The sequence below is a fragment of the Ranitomeya imitator genome, chromosome 8, assembly GCF_032444005.1.
Source record: "Ranitomeya imitator isolate aRanImi1 chromosome 8, aRanImi1.pri, whole genome shotgun sequence".
NCBI lineage: Eukaryota > Metazoa > Chordata > Amphibia > Anura > Dendrobatidae > Ranitomeya > Ranitomeya imitator.
Genome location: NC_091289.1, coordinates 161,819,190 through 161,839,993, shown reverse-complemented (window position 1 = coordinate 161,839,993; position 20,804 = coordinate 161,819,190). Strand labels below are relative to the sequence as shown.

At 49.1% G+C, this 20,804-nt stretch overlaps 1 protein-coding gene across 1 annotated transcript; it reads left to right on the top strand.

Moving 5' to 3' along the window:
- Positions 1-11: 11 nt before the first annotated feature.
- Positions 12-14,184, top strand: LOC138648196 (torsin-1A-interacting protein 1-like). The gene is made up of 4 exons (XM_069737706.1): positions 12-148; positions 5,479-5,583; positions 8,463-11,277; positions 12,698-14,184. Exons 3-4 carry the CDS (start codon positions 8,649-8,651, stop codon positions 13,447-13,449), a joined length of 3,381 nt encoding a protein of 1,126 aa, XP_069593807.1. The 5' UTR covers positions 12-148; positions 5,479-5,583; positions 8,463-8,648; the 3' UTR covers positions 13,450-14,184.
- Positions 14,185-20,804: the final 6,620 nt, after the last annotated feature.

The following is a 20,804-nucleotide window of genomic DNA, read 5'->3' as shown; positions in this document are numbered from 1 at the left end:
GATTTGCTCTGCACCGGGAATGAAGCCGCGGTGCACAGGCTGCAGGCACTTCTGGTATGCACTTCCGGTGTGCTGCAAGTTTGTGTCTGCTGGAAAATATCGAAAGTAAATGAAGATGAGAAAGCGGGGAGGGCGGCCCTGACAGCAGGTACGGAGCAATGTGCGCAGCCCCGGGGCATTATAGGGCCGTGTGAAACACTGCCATCACTACCGGCTGTGCGGTGCTCAGGGTGCGTCCTGCTGGGGGCGCTCTGCTGGACGAACAGTCTCCCTAGTAATAACCTGCCATACTGGGGCGCTGCAGATCCATCAAGTGAGACCATTTTATTAAAGGGACACTGTCGCCTGAATTTGGAGGGAACAATCTTCAGCCATGGAGGTGGGGTTTTGGGGTTTTTGATTCACCCTTTCCTTACCCGCTGGCTGCAATATTGGATTGAAGTTCATTCTCTGTCCTCCATAGTACACGACTGCGCAAGGCAAGATTGCTTTGTGCAGGCATGTACTACGGAGGACAGAGAATGAACTTCAATCCAATATTGCAGCCAGCATGCAAGGAAAGGGTGAATCAAAAACCCCGCCTCCATGGCTGAAGATTGTTCCCTCCAAATTCAGGTGACAGTGTCCCTTTAATGCATCTTGTACATAATGCCTGGCCGAGGGTGTCAACTGCTCAATCAGGTCTAAGAGACTGTGACCCCTGGTGCCGGTGGTGTGTCACTCGTGTGACCCGGCGGTGGAGGGGTGTCTGTCACTCGTGTGACCCGGCGGTGGGGGGGTGTCTGTCACTCGTGTGACCCGGTGTCGGCAGGGTGTCTGTCACTCGCGTGACCCGGTGTCGGCAGTGTGTCTGTCACTCGTGTGACCCGGCGGTGGGGGGGGGTGTCTGTCACTCGCGTGACCCAGTGTAGGCAGGGTGTCTGTCACTCGTGTGACCCGGTGTCGGCAGGGTGTCTGTCACTCGCGTGACCCGGTGTCGGCAGTGTGTCTGTCACTCGTGTGACCCGGCGGTGGGGGGGTGTCTGTCACTCGCGTGACCCGGTGTCGGCAGTGTGTCTGTCACTCGTGTGACCCGGCGGTGGGGGGGTGTCTGTCACTCGTGTGACCCGGCGGTGGGGGGGTGTCTGTCACTCGTGTGACCCGGTGTCGGCAGGGTGTCTGTCACTCGTGTGACCCGGCGGTGGGGGGGTGTCTGTCACTCGTGTGACCCGGCGGTGGGGGGGTGTCTGTCACTCGCGTGACCCGGTGTCCGCAGTGTGTCTGTCACTCGTGTGACCCGGCGGTGGGGGGGGTGTCTGTCACTCGCGTGACCCGGTGTCGGTAGTGTGTCTGTCACTCGTGTGACCCGGCGGTGGGGGGGTGTCTGTCACTCGTGTGACCCAGTGTTGGCAGGGTGTCTGTCACTCGCGTGACCCGGTGTTGGCAGGGTGTCTGTCACTCGCGTGACCGGGTGTCGGCAGGGTGTCTGTCACTCGCGTGACGCGGTGGGGGGGGGTGTCTGTCACTCGCGTGTCCCGGTGTTGGCAGGGTGTCTGTCTCTCGCGTGTCCCGGTGTTGGCAGGGTGTCTGTCTCTCGCGTGTCCCGGTGTTGGCAGGGTGTCTGTCTCTCGCGTGACCCAGTGTTGGCAGGGTGTCTGTCTCTCGCGTGACCCGGTGTTGGCGGGGTGTCTGTCACTCGCGTGTCCCGGTGTTGGCAGGGTGTCTGTCTCTCGCGTGTCCCGGTGTTGGCAGGGTGTCTGTCTCTCGCGTGTCCCGGTGTTGGCAGGGTGTCTGTCTCTCGCGTGACCCAGTGTTGGCAGGGTGTCTGTCTCTCGCGTGACCCGGTGTTGGCGGGGTGTCTGTCACTCGCGTGACCCGGTGTTGGCAGGGTGTCTGTCTCTCGCGTGTCCCGGTGTTGGCAGGGTGTCTGTCTCTCGCGTGTCCCGGTGTTGGCAGGGTGTCTGTCTCTCGCGTGACCCGGTGTTGGCAGAGTGTCTGTCTCTCGCGTGACCCGGTGTTGGCGGGGTGTCTGTCACTCGCGTGACCCAGCGGTGGGGGGGGTGTATCTGTCACTCGCGTGACCCAGTGTTGGCAGGGTGTCTGTCACTCGCGTGTCCCGGTGTTGGCAGGGTGTCTGTCTCTCGCGTGTCCCGGTGTTGGCAGGGTGTCTGTCTCTCACGTGACCCAGTGTTGGCAGGGTGTCTGTCTCTCGCGTGACCCGGTGTTGGCGGGGTGTCTGTCACTCGCGTGACCTGGTGTTTGCAGGGTGTCTGTCACTCGCGTGACCCGGTGTCGGCGGGGTGTCTGTCACTCGCGTGACCCGGTGTTGGCGGGGTGTCTGTCTCTTGCGTGACCTGGTGTTTGCAGGGTGTCTGTCACTCGCGTGACCCGGTGTTGGCGGGGTGTCTGTCTCTTGCGTGACCTGGTGTTTGCAGGGTGTCTGTCACTCGCGTGGCAGGGTGTCTGTCACTTGCGTGACCCGGTGTTGGCGGGGTGTCTGTCTCTTGCGTGACCTGGTGTTTGCAGGGTGTCTGTCACTCGCGTGACCCGGTGTTGGCGGGGTGTCTGTCTCTTGTGTGACCCGGTGGCGGCGGGGTGTCTGTCACTCGCGTGACCCGGTGGCGGCGGGGTGGCTGTCACTCGCGTGACCCGGTGGCGGCGGGGTGTCTGTCACTCGCGTGACCCGTGGCGGCGGGGTGTCTGTCACTCGCGTGACCTGGTGTCGGCAGGGTGTCTGTCACTCGCGTGACCCGGTGTTGGCGGGGTGTCTGTCACTCGCATGACCCAGTGTTGGCAGGGTGTCTGTCACTCGTGTGTCCTGGTGTTTGCAGGGTGTCTGTCACTCGCGTGACCCGGTGTTGGCAGTGTGTCTGTCACTCGTGTGAACCGGTGTCGGCAGGGTGTCTGTCACTCGCGTGACCGGGTGTCGGCAGGGTGTCTGTCACTCGCGTGACCCGGCGGTGGGGGGGGTGTATCTGTCACTCGCGTGACCCAGTGTTGGCAGGGTGTCTGTCACTCGCGTGTCCCGGTGTTGGCAGGGTGTCTGTCTCTCGCGTGTCCCGGTGTTGGCAGGGTGTCTGTCTCTCACGTGACCCAGTGTTGGCAGGGTGTCTGTCACTCGCGTGACCCAGTGTTGGCAGGGTGTCTGTCACTCGCGTGACCCAGTGTTGGCAGGGTGTCTGTCTCTCGCGTGACCCGGTGTTGGCGGGTTGTCTGTCACTCGCGTGACCTGGTGTTTGCAGGGTGTCTGTCACTCGCGTGACCCGGTGTCGGCGGGGTGTCTGTCACTCGCGTGACCCAGTGTTGGCAGGGTGTCTGTCTCTCGCGTGACCCGGTGTTGGCGGGGTGTCTGTCACTCGCGTGACCTGGTGTTTGCAGGGTGTCTGTCACTCGCGTGACCCGGTGTCGGCGGGGTGTCTGTCACTCGCGTGACCCGGTGTTGGCGGGGTGTCTGTCTCTTGCGTGACCTGGTGTTTGCAGGGTGTCTGTCACTCGCGTGACCCGGTGTTGGCGGGGTGTCTGTCTCTTGCGTGGCCCGGTGTTTGCAGGGTGTCTGTCACTCGCGTGACCCGGCGTCGGCAGGGTGTCTGTCACTCGCGTGACCCGGTGGCGGCGGGGTGTCTGTCACTCGCGTGACCCGTGGCGGCGGGGTGTCTGTCACTCGCGTGACCTGGTGTCGGCGGGGTGTCTGTCTCTGTCCTGCATATATGTACAGAATAGCGATATACCAGACACCCTTTGCAGGCCGCAGAGAATGCATTCAGTAATCGGACTGACAATTTATGAAGAAAATCTACAAATTTTGTGGATCAAAAGTCCGGACTCACCTTTTAAAAAAAGGTGCGCTTGGGATATGTATTGGGCAGCGCTCACATCTGTGCCGCTACTCCATAATTTATAGCATCCATGCTGTACTATTGTGTCAGGTATATGATGGCCACCATGACTGGCACTATAAGGCTGCCGTCACACTCGCAGTATTTGGTCAGTATTTTACCTCAGTATTTGGTCAGTATTTTACATCAGTATTTGTAGCCAAAACCAGGAGTGGGTGATAAATGCAGAAGTGGTGCATATGTTTCTATTATACTTTTCCTCTGATTGTTCCACTCCTGGTTTTGGCTAAAAATACTGATGTAAAATACTGACCAAATACTGCTAGTGTGACGGCAGCCTAAGTGAGATCTATTTGGCACCGGTGTCCATCATGTCACCCATCCGTCCCTGGCATGAATAAACTTATTCTGTCCCTGATACAGAATGACAGCTCAGAATGCTGATGTGCTGCCACTTTTATTTAAGGGGTTCCCTGGAATTTGATATTGATGGCCTATGTGAAGGATAAGTGATCAATATAGTTATACCAATAAATTCACAAGATCCAGTCCAGTGGCCAGTTCAATACTCCTGCTTCTGGGCAGGAGGCATGAGAACCATCTTCTACTCGTCATCTGTTTCTTTTTTACCTTCTTTGCTGCTGTATCACTGTTGCAGTGTGACACACAAGACATAATGCCAGGACGGCTTATTAAAAGAGCAGGTGCAGATTCCGGCATGCAGAAGAAGGTTCTCAGGGCTCCAAGGGAATAGCTATTTAATTCCCCATTTACATACATTCAAAAAATCAGTGCAGAGTAGTGATCTCGCTTGTTCATTATTTGCGTGATTTCTGCACAGAAAATTCAGACTACCCCACTGAATTACAATGGTCCTTTGGTTGAAATCCAAGTATCGGCCTCAAATTTCAGCTTTAGATTGTTTTGAAAAATCCATGTCTGATGACAACTCCAAAGAGTGTGAGCTTTGCCCTCGCTATGCTTTTATGGAGCCTGAGCTGCACCAGCATGGCAGTGGGCACATGATATCCTTGATTAACCACATCCTCCATATCATTGCCCCATTTACACATGTCCAGATACCTACAGACCCTTGTGCAGATGAGACCGCAGAACATCCTCCATGTATATACATGGTATACATGTCTGTTCTTGCAATGCAATGGCGCCTCGTTCCTCCTCAACGGGCTTGGCTTTCTAAGATAACCCATTGCCGATCATGAACTGCCCAGACTTTATGCCACCTCTTACGCCAGTAAAATCTGTACTGGATTATAAAGTCATGTTCACACCCATATCCATAGCTCTTGGCTCAGACGTACGCCAACAGAGTGTATGTGTTAATACCTTTATTTTTATTATTTTGCAATGTGTACGTGACTACATATTCCAATATACGTCACCCTGCAAGGAGCGTGATACCGTGCAGTATATGGTTTGTGCATTTTGTTTGATGCTTTTTTTTATTGGATATTATTGCAGTTTTTTTTCTCATATTCTCAGCCTGTTTGCTTTGTCACCTGCTATCAGTGTTACCAGCTATATCATCTATTGCTGGTCTCCCATCCCACCCTTCCCTTTTTTACCTCCACACGTTAGATTGAAGGTCAGACTGCACCTTTCTGCTTCTCCTATTCTTGCATTACTTTTGTTTCTGTTTCAGAAGCTGCAGAGACGCAAGAATCTTGTACAACAAGTCTGCATAATTACGCCTTGTATTCACGGCACGGAGGGTTGCTTGATGTGTGTCTGCTCCTGGTATATAAAGGTAGGAATCAATCTCTGATATCACTATTATATGTTGTGTTCCCCATGACAATTACGCCTGGTCCTGCAGTGATATCACCAGAGGGGTGTACGTATAGTATGCATTGCCCTGGAAGACCAAGCACAGCTTTGCAGGGGATATATATGGCCACCATCAATTCCTTCTAGCAATCTTAGCTGTCACAACTTGGGGCAATCGCGCATTATAGGATCAAAGTGTTGTCATGATGAGACGTCCTCTTATTAGACTGCAAAGGAAAAATAAGAATACTTTCTCGTTGTAACCTTAGTACATTGTATCTGTATGTGAGCACTGTGTAAATAATCCTCTAGACCGGAGGTCAGCAACAAGTGATGTCCGACTGCTGTAAAACGACAGCTCTCAGCATGATCCTGGTACTGTCAGCTTGTCAGGACATGGGTGGGATTTGTAGACTTGCGACTATTGGGTGCTGCAGGTGGATGGTCCCTGTTCCCGACCTAAAAGGATTCAATTGCACAAATACGCTGTGATTTGACCGGAGCAACAATGACCAGGAAGAAACGTTCGGTACAAAACTTAACGAATAATTTGAAAAACTCTTGAAACTCAAATAAGACCCTGACTTTAGTAGACATGAAAGTTTACTGCAAACATCAGTGAAGAAATTTCAGTCACTAATTAAGGACAGAAAACACCCTCAGTTTTCCAGGGATCTGACAGAATTCACAGAGAATCGGGGATTTCATTTTCAAACGTCACCGACAGAGGTGTCATCGTCAGGTGCTGATACATCTGACATTGACAATACCTTAATTTCCCTAGGGATCAATAAAGTGTATGGTATCGTACAAGGGGAGGCAAACTTTAGGGGGGACCCTCGTGGCAGGGGTAGACACTCCAAACCCAGATGGAAGCATCCAGGAGGTCCCAACAGACAAGGAGGAACATGGGATCCCTTTTTTCCTTCAAATGGAAACGGATCCCTATCTCCACCTTTTTCTTCCTCACATTCCTCTTTTTTTAGAGCAGAGAGCCCCATCAGAATATGACCTGAGGCAAAGGCAGCGGTAGCTCAGGGGCAAGTGATTAACACCATATAATCCGACTAAGGAGGAATATTGGTTACTACTTAAGTGACTCAACTTTGTACCTACCAATGACTATGATTGCTTTAAAAGGGTTAAGGTTTTGAACATTTTCTGTAGGAATCTAAAATGGAAACTCTTCTTTCAGAATCATAATAGGGAACAGTGTCACCAACTAGGTCTCTCAGATAAGGACATTGAGGGCTATCAAGCCCTATTGGGACTACTATAGGAGAACCAAAAATGTATAGGTGATGGTCCTTTCACCAACCTCAAAACGAGAAGCACACAGATGCCTACAAAATAAGGACTATACTGCCATCGACATATTCCTTAAGCTGGTTGAAGACGACCTGTGTAGAATTCCACGGAAAAACCCCAATTAGACGTCCACTCTATCTTAGCAATCTTGAAAGGAATTACAATCTAATCATTAAGCCCTCCGATAAGGGGCATCCTTGTACTATTGGATCACCGAAAGTACTTGGATAAGTGCCAATCGATCCTGAGTGACCATTTCTCATATGTAGTGTTACCTGCAAGTCCCACACATACTTTCATGAAAGACCTTATGACTATTCTCAAAGTGGCCAGGGAAAATTGCTCATGTCTGAGAATGAGTACAAATTCCTCGTCCCTGCCGGGCCTACCAGCCCCATGTTTTATGCCTTACCTAAAATACACAAGGGCCTGGAGCCACTTAAGGGCTGCCCAATATTGTCAGACATAGTTGCTATCATACAGAACGTGGGGGTGTACAGTACATTGACAGGGTTTAGCGACCGTTCGTGGCTGCCCACCCATCTGAACCAATATTTTTACCACCTATTTATACATGTAACAATTTGTTTTTCTATTATATCACTAAACATGTCATTTATGAAGTGTTTAAGAAGAATAGTACAGTAGTTAAATCCTCGTTCTATAAAATATGAACTAATCAAACAATTAATAGTAGGTTTTTACACTGGCCTTTTATCATCAATGTGTCCCATCCAGTGGGTGAAATGTCATCTTGTCCATAAGCGCTTACTTGCAATGGCCGTTTCCTTCTGTGTCAGAGTATGTGCGGCCGGTCATGGTGCTCGGCGCCACCTGAGTTATATCTGATTTTTGTAACTTTTACAATGTCTGGTTTTCTTGGATACACAAAGGACGGCGCTGGACCACAAGGTGCAGAAAAGTCACTTCTACGTCTTAATTTTCACAATCTTTGGAGAGTCCAGTAGCCGCCACCAGCGCCGATCATATTCACAGGTCACATCACCAGTTATGCCATTCATTGCCAATCTTGTGCCGCCTTCTGCTACTTCATGGACTTCACTGTCTTTGCTGAATGAAAAAACCCTTGTTTTTATTTCTGTGTCACTACACGGGATGACAGAGTTATGGGGAGAAATGTAAAGGCAGGCAACACCGAAATTTTTTCCGAACTTTGAAAATCAATTAAAAAAAAAATATCTAGAATTTTTTCTTCTTCACATTTTGCATTCTCTGACACACTATTACCAAATGACAAAATCTCAAAAGAATTAAAAATATAGAGGTAAAAATCATTGGTTCACTTGACATGGAATGACCCGCCTGTGACTGCAGTGCACCCTCATGGCCTCAATACGCCTCCGTACACATCCTGGGGAGAACATACAGCGACCCGTACAGCAGACTTCCTCTAACACAAATAAGGGTTATAGCTCATAGGGATCAAAGTTTTCAGTATTAATGAAAGTTGAGATTTGTTAACACCGCCAATTTCACAACTGAATATTTCTAACCTTTTTTTTTCTCCTTCTTCTTGTTCCCCTTACATAGATTCCATTGCATGGGCGTCTATAATGAAATAGAGAACCAGATTGGAAGTTTATTCCCCATAAACAAAGTTCCTTTTATTTTCTGGATACTCGTGCACCATTACACGTCACAATCACCGCAGTGTCACACGTGGATGCTGAAGACAAACCTTCTGGTCAGTCAAAGTGACCGATAAGCGGGAAAAACATGTCTTCAGGAGAGGAAAAGTCACCGGTGGGCAGCACAGAACAGTTTTCTGGCGAGCCAGAGACACGTGTAAAAGCTACAGAGACGTCTTCTGATAGGGAAGAATCATCAGTGGACATCATGGACAAGTCTTTTGGAGATGGAAAGCCACGGGTCAATGCCACAGACAAATCTTTTGCTGAGTTAGAATCCCAGACAGACAATTCGGGGGAGCTACAGTCACAGGCAAGCACCATGGACATGTCTCCTGGCAAGAAAAAACCATATGCAAGCAGCGCAGATGAGTCTTCTGGTGTGGAAAAGCCACCGGTGAATACTGTGGACAATTCTTTAGTTGAGGCAGAGTCACAGGTGGGAACCACATACATAGCTGGTCATCCAGAATCACAGATTGACACCGCAAGTTATTCTTTTGGTGAACCACAGTTACAATTGGGAGCCACAACTAAGAGTTTAGCTGATAAGAAGACAGAATTGAATTATACGGGGAAGTACTCAGATCAGACACAATCACCAGCGAGCTCCGAAGATAAGTCATCGGGTGAGGAACATTCAGATGCAATTATCATATTCAAGTCCTCTGGGGTGGAAAAGTCACAGACGAGTACCACAGACAAGTGTCTTAGAGAGAAGTCGCAGGATAATGACCCAGGCAGAGGGTCGGATGAGGCACAGTCCCGGACAAGCAGCACAGACGACTCTCCTGGAGCAGAAGTGACACAAGAGAGCACCCCAGAAAAGCCTCCTGAGGCTGATGTGTCACAGGCGAGCCCCGCAGACAAGACTTCTGAAGCTGGCGTGTCAAAGGAAAGCCTCCCAGACAAGACTTCTGAAGCTGGAGTGTTGAAGACGATCCCCCAAGAAAAGACTTCAAATGCTGAAGTGTCGCAGGAAATCCCCCTAGACAAGTCTTCTGAGGCAGAAGAGTCAAAGTTCACCCCTCCAGAAAAATCTTATGAGGCTGAAGTCTCAAAGGACAGCCCCCTAGACAAGTGTTCTGTAGGTGAATTTTTGCAGAAGAACGCCTTCGAAAAGACTTCTGAGGCTGAAGTGTCGCAGGCGAGCCCCTCAGCAAAGCCTTCTGAGGCTGAAGTATCGCAGGCGAGCCCCTCAGCGAAGACTTGTGAGGCTGACGTGTCGCAGGCGAGCCCCCCAGCAAAGCCTTCTGAGGCTGACATGTCACAGGCGAGCCCCCCAGCGAAGCCTTCTGAGGCTGACATATCACAGGCGAGCCCCCCAGCGAAGCCTTCTGAGGCTGACATGTCACAGGCGAGCCCCCCAGTGAAGCCTTCTGAGACTGAAGGGTCACAGGCGAGCCCCCCAGCGAAGCCTTCTGAGGCTGACGTGTCACAGGAGAGCCCCCCAGCGAAGCCTTCTGAGGCTGAAGTGTCGCAGGCGAGCCCCCTAGCGAAGCCTTCTGAGGCTGACGTGTCACAGGCGAGCCCCCCAGCGAAGCCTTCTGAGGCTGACGTGTCACAGGCAAGCCCCCCAGCAAAGCCTTCTGAGGCTGACGTGTCACAGGCAAGCCCCCCAGCGAAGCCTTCTGAGGCTGACGTGTCACAGGAAAGCCCCCCAGCGAAGCCTTCTGAGGCTGACGTGTCACAGGCGAGCCCCCTAGCGAAGCCTTCTGAGGCTGACGTGTCACAGGCAAGCCCCCCAGCGAAGACTTCTGAGGCTGAAGTGTCACAGGCGAGCCCCCTAGCGAAGCCTTCTGAGGCTGACGTGTCACAGGAGAGCCCCCCTGCGAAGACTTCTGAGGCTGAAGTGTCGCAGGCGAGCCCCCTAGCGAAGCCTTCTGAGGCTGACGTGTCACAGGCGAGCCCCCCAGCGAAGCCTTCTGAGGCTGACGTGTCACAGGCAAGCCCCCCAGCGAAGACTTCTGAGGCTGAAGTGTCACAGGCGAGCCCCCTAGCGAAGCCTTCTGAGGCTGACGTGTCACAGGCAAGCCCCCCAGCGAAGCCTTCTGAGGCTGACGTGTCGCAGGCGAGCCCCCTAGCAAAGCCTTCTGAGGCTGACGTGTCACAGGTAAGCCCCCCAGCGAAGCCTTCTGAGGCTGACGTGTCGCAGGCGAGCCCCCTAGCAAAGCCTTCTGAGGCTGACGTGTCACAGGCAAGCCCCCCAGCGAAGACTTCTGAGGCTGATGTGTCGCAGGCGAGCCCCCTAGCGAAGCCTTCTGAGGCTGACGTGTCGCAGGCGAGCCCCCCAGCGAAGCCTTCTGAGGCTGACGTGTCACAGGCGAGCCCCCTAGCAAAGCCTTCTGAGGCTGACGTGTCACAGGTAAGCCCCCCAGCGAAGCCTTCTGAGGCTGGCGTGTCACAGGCAAGCCCCCCAGCGAAGCCTTCTGAGGCTGACATGTCACAGGCGAGCCCCCCAGCGAAGCCTTCTGAGGCTGACGTGTCACAGGCGAGCCCCCCAGCGAAGCCTTCTGAGGCTGAAGAGTCGCGGTCGAGCCCCCCTGTTCCGCAGCTAAAGCGAAGACTCTTGACACATTCTGGTGCAGGATCTAAATCGCCATCGAGCTCTGGTCAGCAGGAGTCACAGCAAATCACCACAGTGGAGTCTGGTGATCTAGAGCCACCGTCAGACACTAAAGAGAGAGCTGCTACAAATTATCTTTGGGTGATAATCGGTAAGAAATGTCCCCTAATGTTATTACACTGAGTGACGAGATGACAATGAACAGATGAATGTAAAGTATTAATGTTCTCATGTCCCAGAAGTGAGTCCTGATTGTTTCTCCCCAGTTGTTATGTCCGTGTACTGGCTCTACAGCCGATAGTCCTACTAGGACCGATGGGTGTCGTCTACATGGGTCTCCTCTATGGGCAGTATTATACGCCTGACAGTAGTCTGTAGATGGCCAATTAGGTGAATGTCAGGCTATGTGCACACATGGAGTATATGCAGCAGATGTTTCTGCAGCAAAAACCAGAGCGTTGGCAGAAAAAAATGCTGCCTAAATATGCTTGTTTGTGCTTGCATTTTTTTTTCCATCCATTTGAATAGAAGAAAAACGTTGAAAGAATTTGACTCCATGCAGATTTTAGGAAACACTTTGATGGTTCAAATTTGCAAGGAGAAATATCACTGACTTTGCTGGTACTGTAAATCTGCAAAAATGCTGCGTGTGATAAAGTCCTAACAATACTTTTTCCCTGAATTGTCAGGATGGCCATGCCTATCCCTGGCAAAATGAGCTATTTATCAGAATTCTTGGGAAGCGGCGGCACAGTGATCGATCGTTCGCTGCAGCTGCTCTCATAATCAAGGGTTATGACTGGGGTAAAACACCACTTTTAATAGTGAGGATGTCTAGGTTTAAAAAAGTTTTTTTTTTTTTGTGCCACTTACTTTCACAGCTGGACGTGAGTAACGCCAATGTCTTAGCGTCATCAAATTCGTGTGTAAGACTGGTGCAATGGTGCTCGCATACCGGCGGGCATCTGCCAACGCACCATCATTGTTGCCACTCGCTTCCAGATGTGAAGGTGAGCTAAATCAGAGAACCCCTTTAAAGAAGTTGTCCACTACTTTTTTTTTTATTGATGACTTATCCTTCGGATAGATTATCAATGTCTGATGGACTGGGGTCCGATATCCGACACCCCCGCCGATCAGCTGTTATCGGTGTTGAAGGCCACCGTCCGTAAGCACTCACTTGCAGAGCTGGCCGCCTTCTCATAGCGGCCGATGCTGGATATTGCACATCTGCCTCCTATTCAAATAAGTAGGAGGCAGTGGTGTAGTACCCCGTGACGGCTACTATGAGAACACGGAACAGATCCGCAAGTGAGTGCTTGCGGCCGCTGCCACCAATAATGGCTAATCGACAGGGGTGTCGAACCCCGGTCGATCAGACATTGGTGACCTATCCTTAGGATAGGTCATCCATGAAAAAGTAGTGGACAACCTCTTTTAAATTACTTTGAAAACCTTCCTTTAATTATTCCTAGCATGGTTACAAGTCCACCTTGTTGTAATAGGCGACATTACGTATCGTTCTTCTGATCATACTAACATGTACTTTCTTCTCTCTCCTCTCCATCTAGGTGGCTGTGTAGTTTTTGCATTAGGTTTGGCCTTAGTACCTTCTCTCCTGACACAGAGCAGACAACCAATCCCCCGTGACAGCGCACTTGACATTTTTTTAAAAGAATTTGCAAGTCTCAAGAAGGATTTCCCTGGACAGTATGATGGTTTGTGGTTTAGAAGTCAAAAACTACTGCAGAAACACCTAAACATGTCTGAACACAGCACACCTTCTATACTGATTCTCACCGCCGCCCGGGATGGGGAAAAGACCTTACTTTGTGCGAGCCAACGTCTGGCCAAGTCCTACGCCGACTCCCTGAGCGCCAAGTGGATATTGGTATATGGACCGGATGAGTCGAATTCTGACAGTGCCACCAGCAAAATGAAGATGGATGATAAACTGAGCGTAGGATTCCAGTCCGACAGTCGGGCAGCCGTATTGTACCGCTTAGAAACATTACCGTCCGGATCCTTACTCATCCTCTATAAATACTGTGATCACGAAAATGCCGCCTTCAAAGATGTGGCCTTGGTGCTCACTGTACTCCTGGAGGAGCAGTCTCTACAGACCGACCTTTCGTTCTCAGAGGTAGAAGAGAAGGTGAAGGATTTCCTTTGGGAACGGTTCGCCAGCTCAGAAGTCAGTGCGCACAATGAAATGGATGTGGACAAGCTGAGCGGGGTGTGGAGCCGCATCTCTCACGTCGTTCTTCCCGTACTCCCCGTGGAATCCATAGAGAATGGCGTCTGTCCTAAGATTGAAGACTAAAGCTTTTGATGACCTTACATTCGCTGTCACCAAACGTGCCTTTCATATATCTGAATAATGCAATCCCGGTTTGCAAAAATGGAGAATACAAAGTAATGGAAATTTTCTCGAGGGCTGTAAGGTGGTTTAATCATGAGCTGATCTGTCTCTTTTGGTAAAATACTTGTATCCTCCATGAAATGATGATTTTGGAGCTTTTTTTAAAAGGCTTGCATTTTACCATTCCTCTCTTTCCTTCTGTAACTATATTGATAAATAGATAACTAAGTGTTACTATTGCTCTTGGCGTCATCCAACATGCGATGGATGGGCAGAAGGAATGGTAACACACAAGTTTATTTCCGAGAGGAGTAACAGAGGATCGGCACAATGCAACTTCCTGAGAAAACATGCTCCAAAGTTGATTTTATCATTAGAATTGGGAGACATTCTTTAATTATCAATCTATAGGAATTATGAACGTTCAGTTTTATATGATCAGTGATCTTTTACTGTTACGATGATTTTTTAAAAATAATTTTAATATCTTGGAAAACCACTTGGGGCCTGCTCATACACAGTGGCTATGGATAGGGTGGTCCACATGTCCCCTTATCCCGCAGTAAGAGTTAAACATTTACAAAACGGCTTTAAATGCACTTTTAGATATGTAAAAAAATCCTAAAAAACTGAAATGTTTTAATTTTGTTTTGTAAATTGTTGTAATTTTAAAGTAAATAAGAATTTTAATTGTGATGTGTCTGTGATCGAGTTATAATTATAGATCAGTACGTCGGCTAAGTTCAGTAATGTGGGACCGCTGCTGCTTTTTGTTGACTACTTATATGGTCATCATTAAGACCCCTATACACCTTTGACTGTCAGCCGAACCCGCCAATAGTGTGCATGGGGGCCCGACCCGTGAGGTTAGAGGAGATAAGGAGGCACCGTGTGCTGCTGACAGTGGAATCAGACAACATCTCTCAGCTTTGTATGGAGGAGTCCGGAGAAATAGTCGCCAACCGGACCATCGCTCGGTAAATAAAAGGAGTGAGACATGTAATGACTGACAGTTTGCTCTCCTGATCTACATGTCTCACACTGGTACCGTCCTCTTTCACTTACAATAATCCTTGATGGCAGATTCTCACGGAGATCTATGTCCAGCCCATAGATCTTAACAGCTTATTTACATCTTAAGAAAAATGTAGCATTTTCTAGATTAAGGTATCATGTTATTCAGCTTCCTATGACCTACATGTCCATATAGACGGCTTAGGCGGGTTCATCCTACTGACAGATTTTCTTTAACAACTTTGAATTATCCCGATTCTCTTGTTGCTAAAAAGTCACAAAAAAACAATTGAGAACAAAAATAAAGAGCATTTTTTATTTTATTCATGAACCTCAGGAACAATTTTATATGGAACAATTTTGATGTTTTGGGCATTAAAAAAAAAAAAATTCCGGCACGTATCACGAAAAAATGAAAGTGACCTCATTAAATCGCAAATGATGAATCACACTCATAGACTTATATGCTTGAGCTCGAGCTGTGACTCAGAAAAAAATAAATACCGTATATACTCGAGTATAAGCCGACCCGAGTATAAGCCGACCCCCCTAATTTTGCCACAAGAAACTGGGAAAACCTATTGACTCGAGTATAAGCCTAGGGTGGAAATGCAGCATTTACCGGTGAATTTCAAAAATAAAAATAGATAATTATTTCCCCATAGCTGTGCCATATAGTGCTCTGCACCGTTCATTATTTCCCCATAGCTGTGCCATATAGTGCTCTGCACCATTCATATTTCCCCATAGCTCTGCCATATAGTGCTCTGCACCGTTCATATTGCCCCATATCTGTGCCCTGTATGCTCTGCACCGTTCATACTGCCCCATATCTGTGCCCCATATAGTGCTCTGCACCGTTCATACTGCCCCCATATCTGTGCCCCATATAGTGCTCTGCACCGTTCATACTGCCCCCATATCTGTGCCCCATATAGTGCTCTGCACCATTCATACTGCCCCATATCTGTGCCCCATATAGTGCTCTGCACCGTTCATACTGCCCCATATCTGTGCCCCATATAGTGCTCTGCACCGTTCATACTGCCCCCATATCTGTGCCCCATATAGTGCTCTGCACCGTTCATACTGCCCCCATATCTGTGCCCCATATAGTGCTCTGCACCATTCATACTGCCCCCATATCTGTGCCCCATATAGTGCTCTGCAACGTTCATACTGCCCCCATATCTGTGCCCCATATAGTGCTCTGCACCGTTCATACTGCCCACATATCTGTGCCCCATATAGTGCTCTGCACCGTTCATACTGTCCCATATCTGTGCCCCATATAGTGCTCTGCACCGTTCATACTGTCCCATATCTGTGCCCCATATAGTGCTCTGCACCGTTCATACTATCCCATATCTGTGCCCCATATAGTGCTCTGCACCGTTCATACTTCCCCCATATCTGTGCCCCATATAGTGCTCTGCACCGTTCATACTGCCCCCATATCTGTGCCCCATATAGTGCTCTGCACCGTTCATACTGCCCCCATATCTGTGCCCCATATAGTGCTCTGCAACATTCATACTGCCCCCATATCTGTGCCCCATACAGTGCTCTGCACCGTTCATACTGCCCCCATATCTGTGCCCCATATAGTGCTCTGCACCGTTCATACTGCCCCCATATCTGTGCCCCATATAGTGCTCTGCACCGTTCATACTGCCCCATATCTGTGCCCCATACAGTGCTCTGCACCGTTCATACTGCCCCCATATCTGTGCCCCATATAGTGCTCTGCACCGTTCATACTGCCCCATATCTGTGCCCCATACAGTGCTCTGCACCGTTCATACTGCCCCCATATCTGTGCCCCATATAGTGCTCTGCACCGTTCATACTGCCCCCATATCTGTGCCCCATATAGTGCTCTGCACCGTTCATACTGCCCCCATATCTGTGCCCCATATAGTGCTCTGCACCGTTCATACTGCCCCATATCTGTGCCCCATATAGTGCTCTGCACCGTTCATACTGCCCCATATCTGTGCCCCATATAGTGCTCTGCACCGTTCATACTGCCCCCATATCTGTGCCCCATATAGTGCTCTGCACCGTTCATACTGCCCCCATATCTGTGCCCCATATAGTGCTCTGCACCATTCATACTGCCCCCATATCTGTGCCCCATATAGTGCTCTGCAACGTTCATACTGCCCCCATATCTGTGCCCCATATAGTGCTCTGCACCGTTCATACTGCCCACATATCTGTGCCCCATATAGTGCTCTGCACCGTTCATACTGTCCCATATCTGTGCCCCATATAGTGCTCTGCACCGTTCATACTGTCCCATATCTGTGCCCCATATAGTGCTCTGCACCGTTCATACTATCCCATATCTGTGCCCCATATAGTGCTCTGCACCGTTCATACTTCCCCCATATCTGTGCCCCATATAGTGCTCTGCACCGTTCATACTGCCCCCATATCTGTGCCCCATATAGTGCTCTGCACCGTTCATACTGCCCCCATATCTGTGCCCCATATAGTGCTCTGCAACATTCATACTGCCCCCATATCTGTGCCCCATACAGTGCTCTGCACCGTTCATACTGCCCCCATATCTGTGCCCCATATAGTGCTCTGCACCGTTCATACTGCCCCCATATCTGTGCCCCATATAGTGCTCTGCACCGTTCATACTGCCCCATATCTGTGCCCCATACAGTGCTCTGCACCGTTCATACTGCCCCCATATCTGTGCCCCATATAGTGCTCTGCACCGTTCATACTGCCCCCATATCTGTGCCCCATATAGTGCTCTGCAACATTCATACTGCCCCCATATCTGTGCCCCATATAGTGCTCTGCACCGTTCATACTGCCCACATATCTGTGCACCATATAGTGCTCTGCACCGTTCATACTGTCCCATATCTGTGCCCCATATAGTGCTCTGCACCGTTCATACTGTCCCATATCTGTGCCCCATATAGTGCTCTGCACCGTTCATACTTCCCCCATATCTGTGCCCCATATAGTGCTCTGCACCGTTCATACTGCCCCCATATCTGTGCCCCATATAGTGCTCTGCACCGTTCATACTGCCCCCATATCTGTGCCCCATATAGTGCTCTGCACCGTTCATACTGCCCCATAGATGCTCCACATAAATCTGTGCCGCTGCTGCAATAAAAAAAAAAAAAGCCATACTCACCTCTCTTGATTGCAGCTCCCAGCGTCCGGTCCCGGCGTCTCCGCACTGACTGATCAGGCAGAGGGCGCCGCGCACACTATATGCGTCATCGCGCCCTCTGACCTGAACAGTCAGAGCGGAGCGACGCCGGGAAGATGGAGCAGCGCCCGGCGGCTGGAACGCGGACAGGTGAATATTACATACTTACCTGGTCCCGACGTCCGGCTCCCTCTGCCTGTCCCACGGTCTTCGGTGCCGCAGCTTCTTTCTCTATCAGCGGTCACCGTTACCGCTGATTAGAGAAATGAATAGGCGGCTCCACCCCTATGGGAGGTGGAGCCGCCTATTCATTTCTCTAATGAGCGGTCACACGTGACCGCTGAAGAGGGGAAGAGCTGCAGCACAGAAGACCGTGGGACGGCAGGGGGAGCGCCAGGATCGCTGGGACTAGGTAAGTATGCCTCAGCGCCCTCACCCGCCGACCCTGCCATCCACCTTGACTCGAGTATAAGCCGAGAAGGGCACTTTCAGCCCAAAAATTTGGGCTGAAAATCTCGGCTTATACTCGAGTATATACGGTAATTTTTTTTTTTGCCGACTACTTGATCAGCATGGACTTGGGAACTGCCCCATAGATTGTAATGAATACGTGACCCTTCAAAAACATGGATAGGAGACATGAGAAAAACACGTCTGAATGAGGCCTAACCTCTGAAATTGGAAATGTTGGATTATTACCAATCTGATGGTATTGTTTCCTGAGAAGAGCAGTGCCGTATGAAAAGATGCTACTTTTTCTACCAAACTACGACGCAGCTTGTCTGTTTGGACTTTTATAAGATTTCACCCGTGTGAGCCTCTGTTATAATGGATCGGGCAGGGAACATCACAGCGACCTACTACGATTATACGTGATGTTCACCGCTGATAACGTTCCACAGTCTGACCACTCTGGTAAATGCTAAACTTTGGGTTATTTTGGACAGTATATTATAGTTTGTAAGTGTCACGGATCCCTTCTCCATGGTGTCACTTATTCGTCACGTGCCTACTCTCACACGTGACTTGGGGTTGTGCCTGCAAGGGTTAATCTATCTCCCCACTGTCAATCCAGCATTCAACCTCTGTCCTATGCTGTAATGGGAGCATAAATCCCACACCGACCCAGGCCACACACCCGCTCATACGCGCTGCCACCACTCATCGAATACACGGGCGATGAGTCCCGGAACTAACAATAATACTAATAAAAATATGTCTATCACTCATAAGGTTCACACACCTTTAGGCTATGGATTCTTTTAGAACATTCAAGGTTCAACTTGTTAAAGTTTTATACTTTAATATAAAAAGTTCAATGCTTACAATAAGAAAAAGGTATAAAAATATGATAATAACAAGACATACAACTTATGCAAAACAGTGTCAAAATAAACAGGAGAAAACTTACAGAAATTATTTAACTGGTGGTTGAGGAAAGAAGGATGTAGATGGGATCACATCAGCTTCTCAGGCTGCCCTCACATGTGAACACAATTCTCTGTCTGCAGCCTAAATTTATAACTTTGGTCTGAGGTCAGGTTTCTAGACCGGCCCCTCAGGCCAATATCATAACTGCTGCCTGATTGGGCCACGGCCGCGCCCCCAATGAATATATTATTTTCTCTTGTGGAAAGGTTCGCAGGGATAGATTACCTCAGGCCGCAATTTAGCATCTCCCCTCCAAGACTTCAGAGGTGTCAAGGGTTCCTTTGTTCTTGGCCTTAGCCAGACCTCCTGGTGGGATATGGAGACAGAATTTCTACTTGTGCCAAGGAAGTACATATTAACACCTAGGTGCGACTTGCCTTCAGGACAGATGTTACATTATCACTAGTCACACATATAACCCTAGACATATGTCCCTACACACATATATATATATATATATATGTATATATATATATATTTATACAATATATACACATATTTCACCACAGTAAGAGTTTGTGTTTTTTGCTCCTCGTAGGTCATAATGGAGATGCAGGTAACATACAGAATGAATATGTGCATCCACTATTCAACCCAGAGCCCTAGTGCTCTAAGCAGTAACATGAAGGTATTTTGACTACTGTTCAACAAAATGTGGGGAAAAAAAAACATTAAAGCGTTTATCCTTTAAAAAGGAACAAAATAAATGTATCCTCTATATCCCAAAAGAACTGCACAGAAAAAAGCAGCAATTCTTACAACTACCAGCTCACAATACTAATTTACTGAAAAGAGTGTCACCAAAGTGAGTAAAATCCATTCTCAAACTCAAATTTAATAAGATGTTTTCAAGTGCTCGGGAAATTAATACAACACAGCCTTGTATGGTGTACTCAGAATTTCTGATTTATTAGCACATGTAGGCACTTTACATGGTCACAGAAAAAGGAAACGCTTCCTCTGAACTATGAGCCAATAAAAACTTTAAGGGTATGTGTCCACGTTCAGGATTGCATCAGGATTTGGTCAGGATTTTCCATCAGTTTTTGTAAGCCAAAACCAGGAGTGGAACAATTAGCGGAAAAGTATAATAGAAACATATGCACCACTTCTGTATTTATCACCCACTCCTGGTTTTGGCTTACAAAAACTGATGGAAAATCCTGACCAAATCCTGATGCAATCCTGAACGTGGACACATACCCTAATGGCGTGAATAGAAATGTAAAACTTCCTCACCCATCAGTGTTACTTGATCCCCTTCCTGACCATCGGTGTTACTTGATCCCCTTCCTGACCATCGGTGTTACTTGATCACCTTCCTGCCCATCAGTATTAATTGAGCTCCTCCCTCCCATCAGTGTTACTTGATCACCTTCCTTACTATCGGTGTTATTTGATCCCCTTCCTGCCCATCAATGTTACTTGATCGCCTTCCTGCCCTTCAGTGTTACTTGATACCCTTCCTGCCCATCAGTGTTGCTTGATCCCCTTCCTGCCCATAAGTGTTACTTGATCTCCTTCCTGCCCATCAGTGTTACTTGATCCCCTTCCTGCCCATCAGTGTTACTTGATCTCCTTCCTGCCCATCAGTGTTACTTGATCCCCTTCCTGACCATCGGTGTTACTTGATCCCCTTCCTGACCATCAGTGTTACTTGATCACCTTCCTGCCCATCAGTATT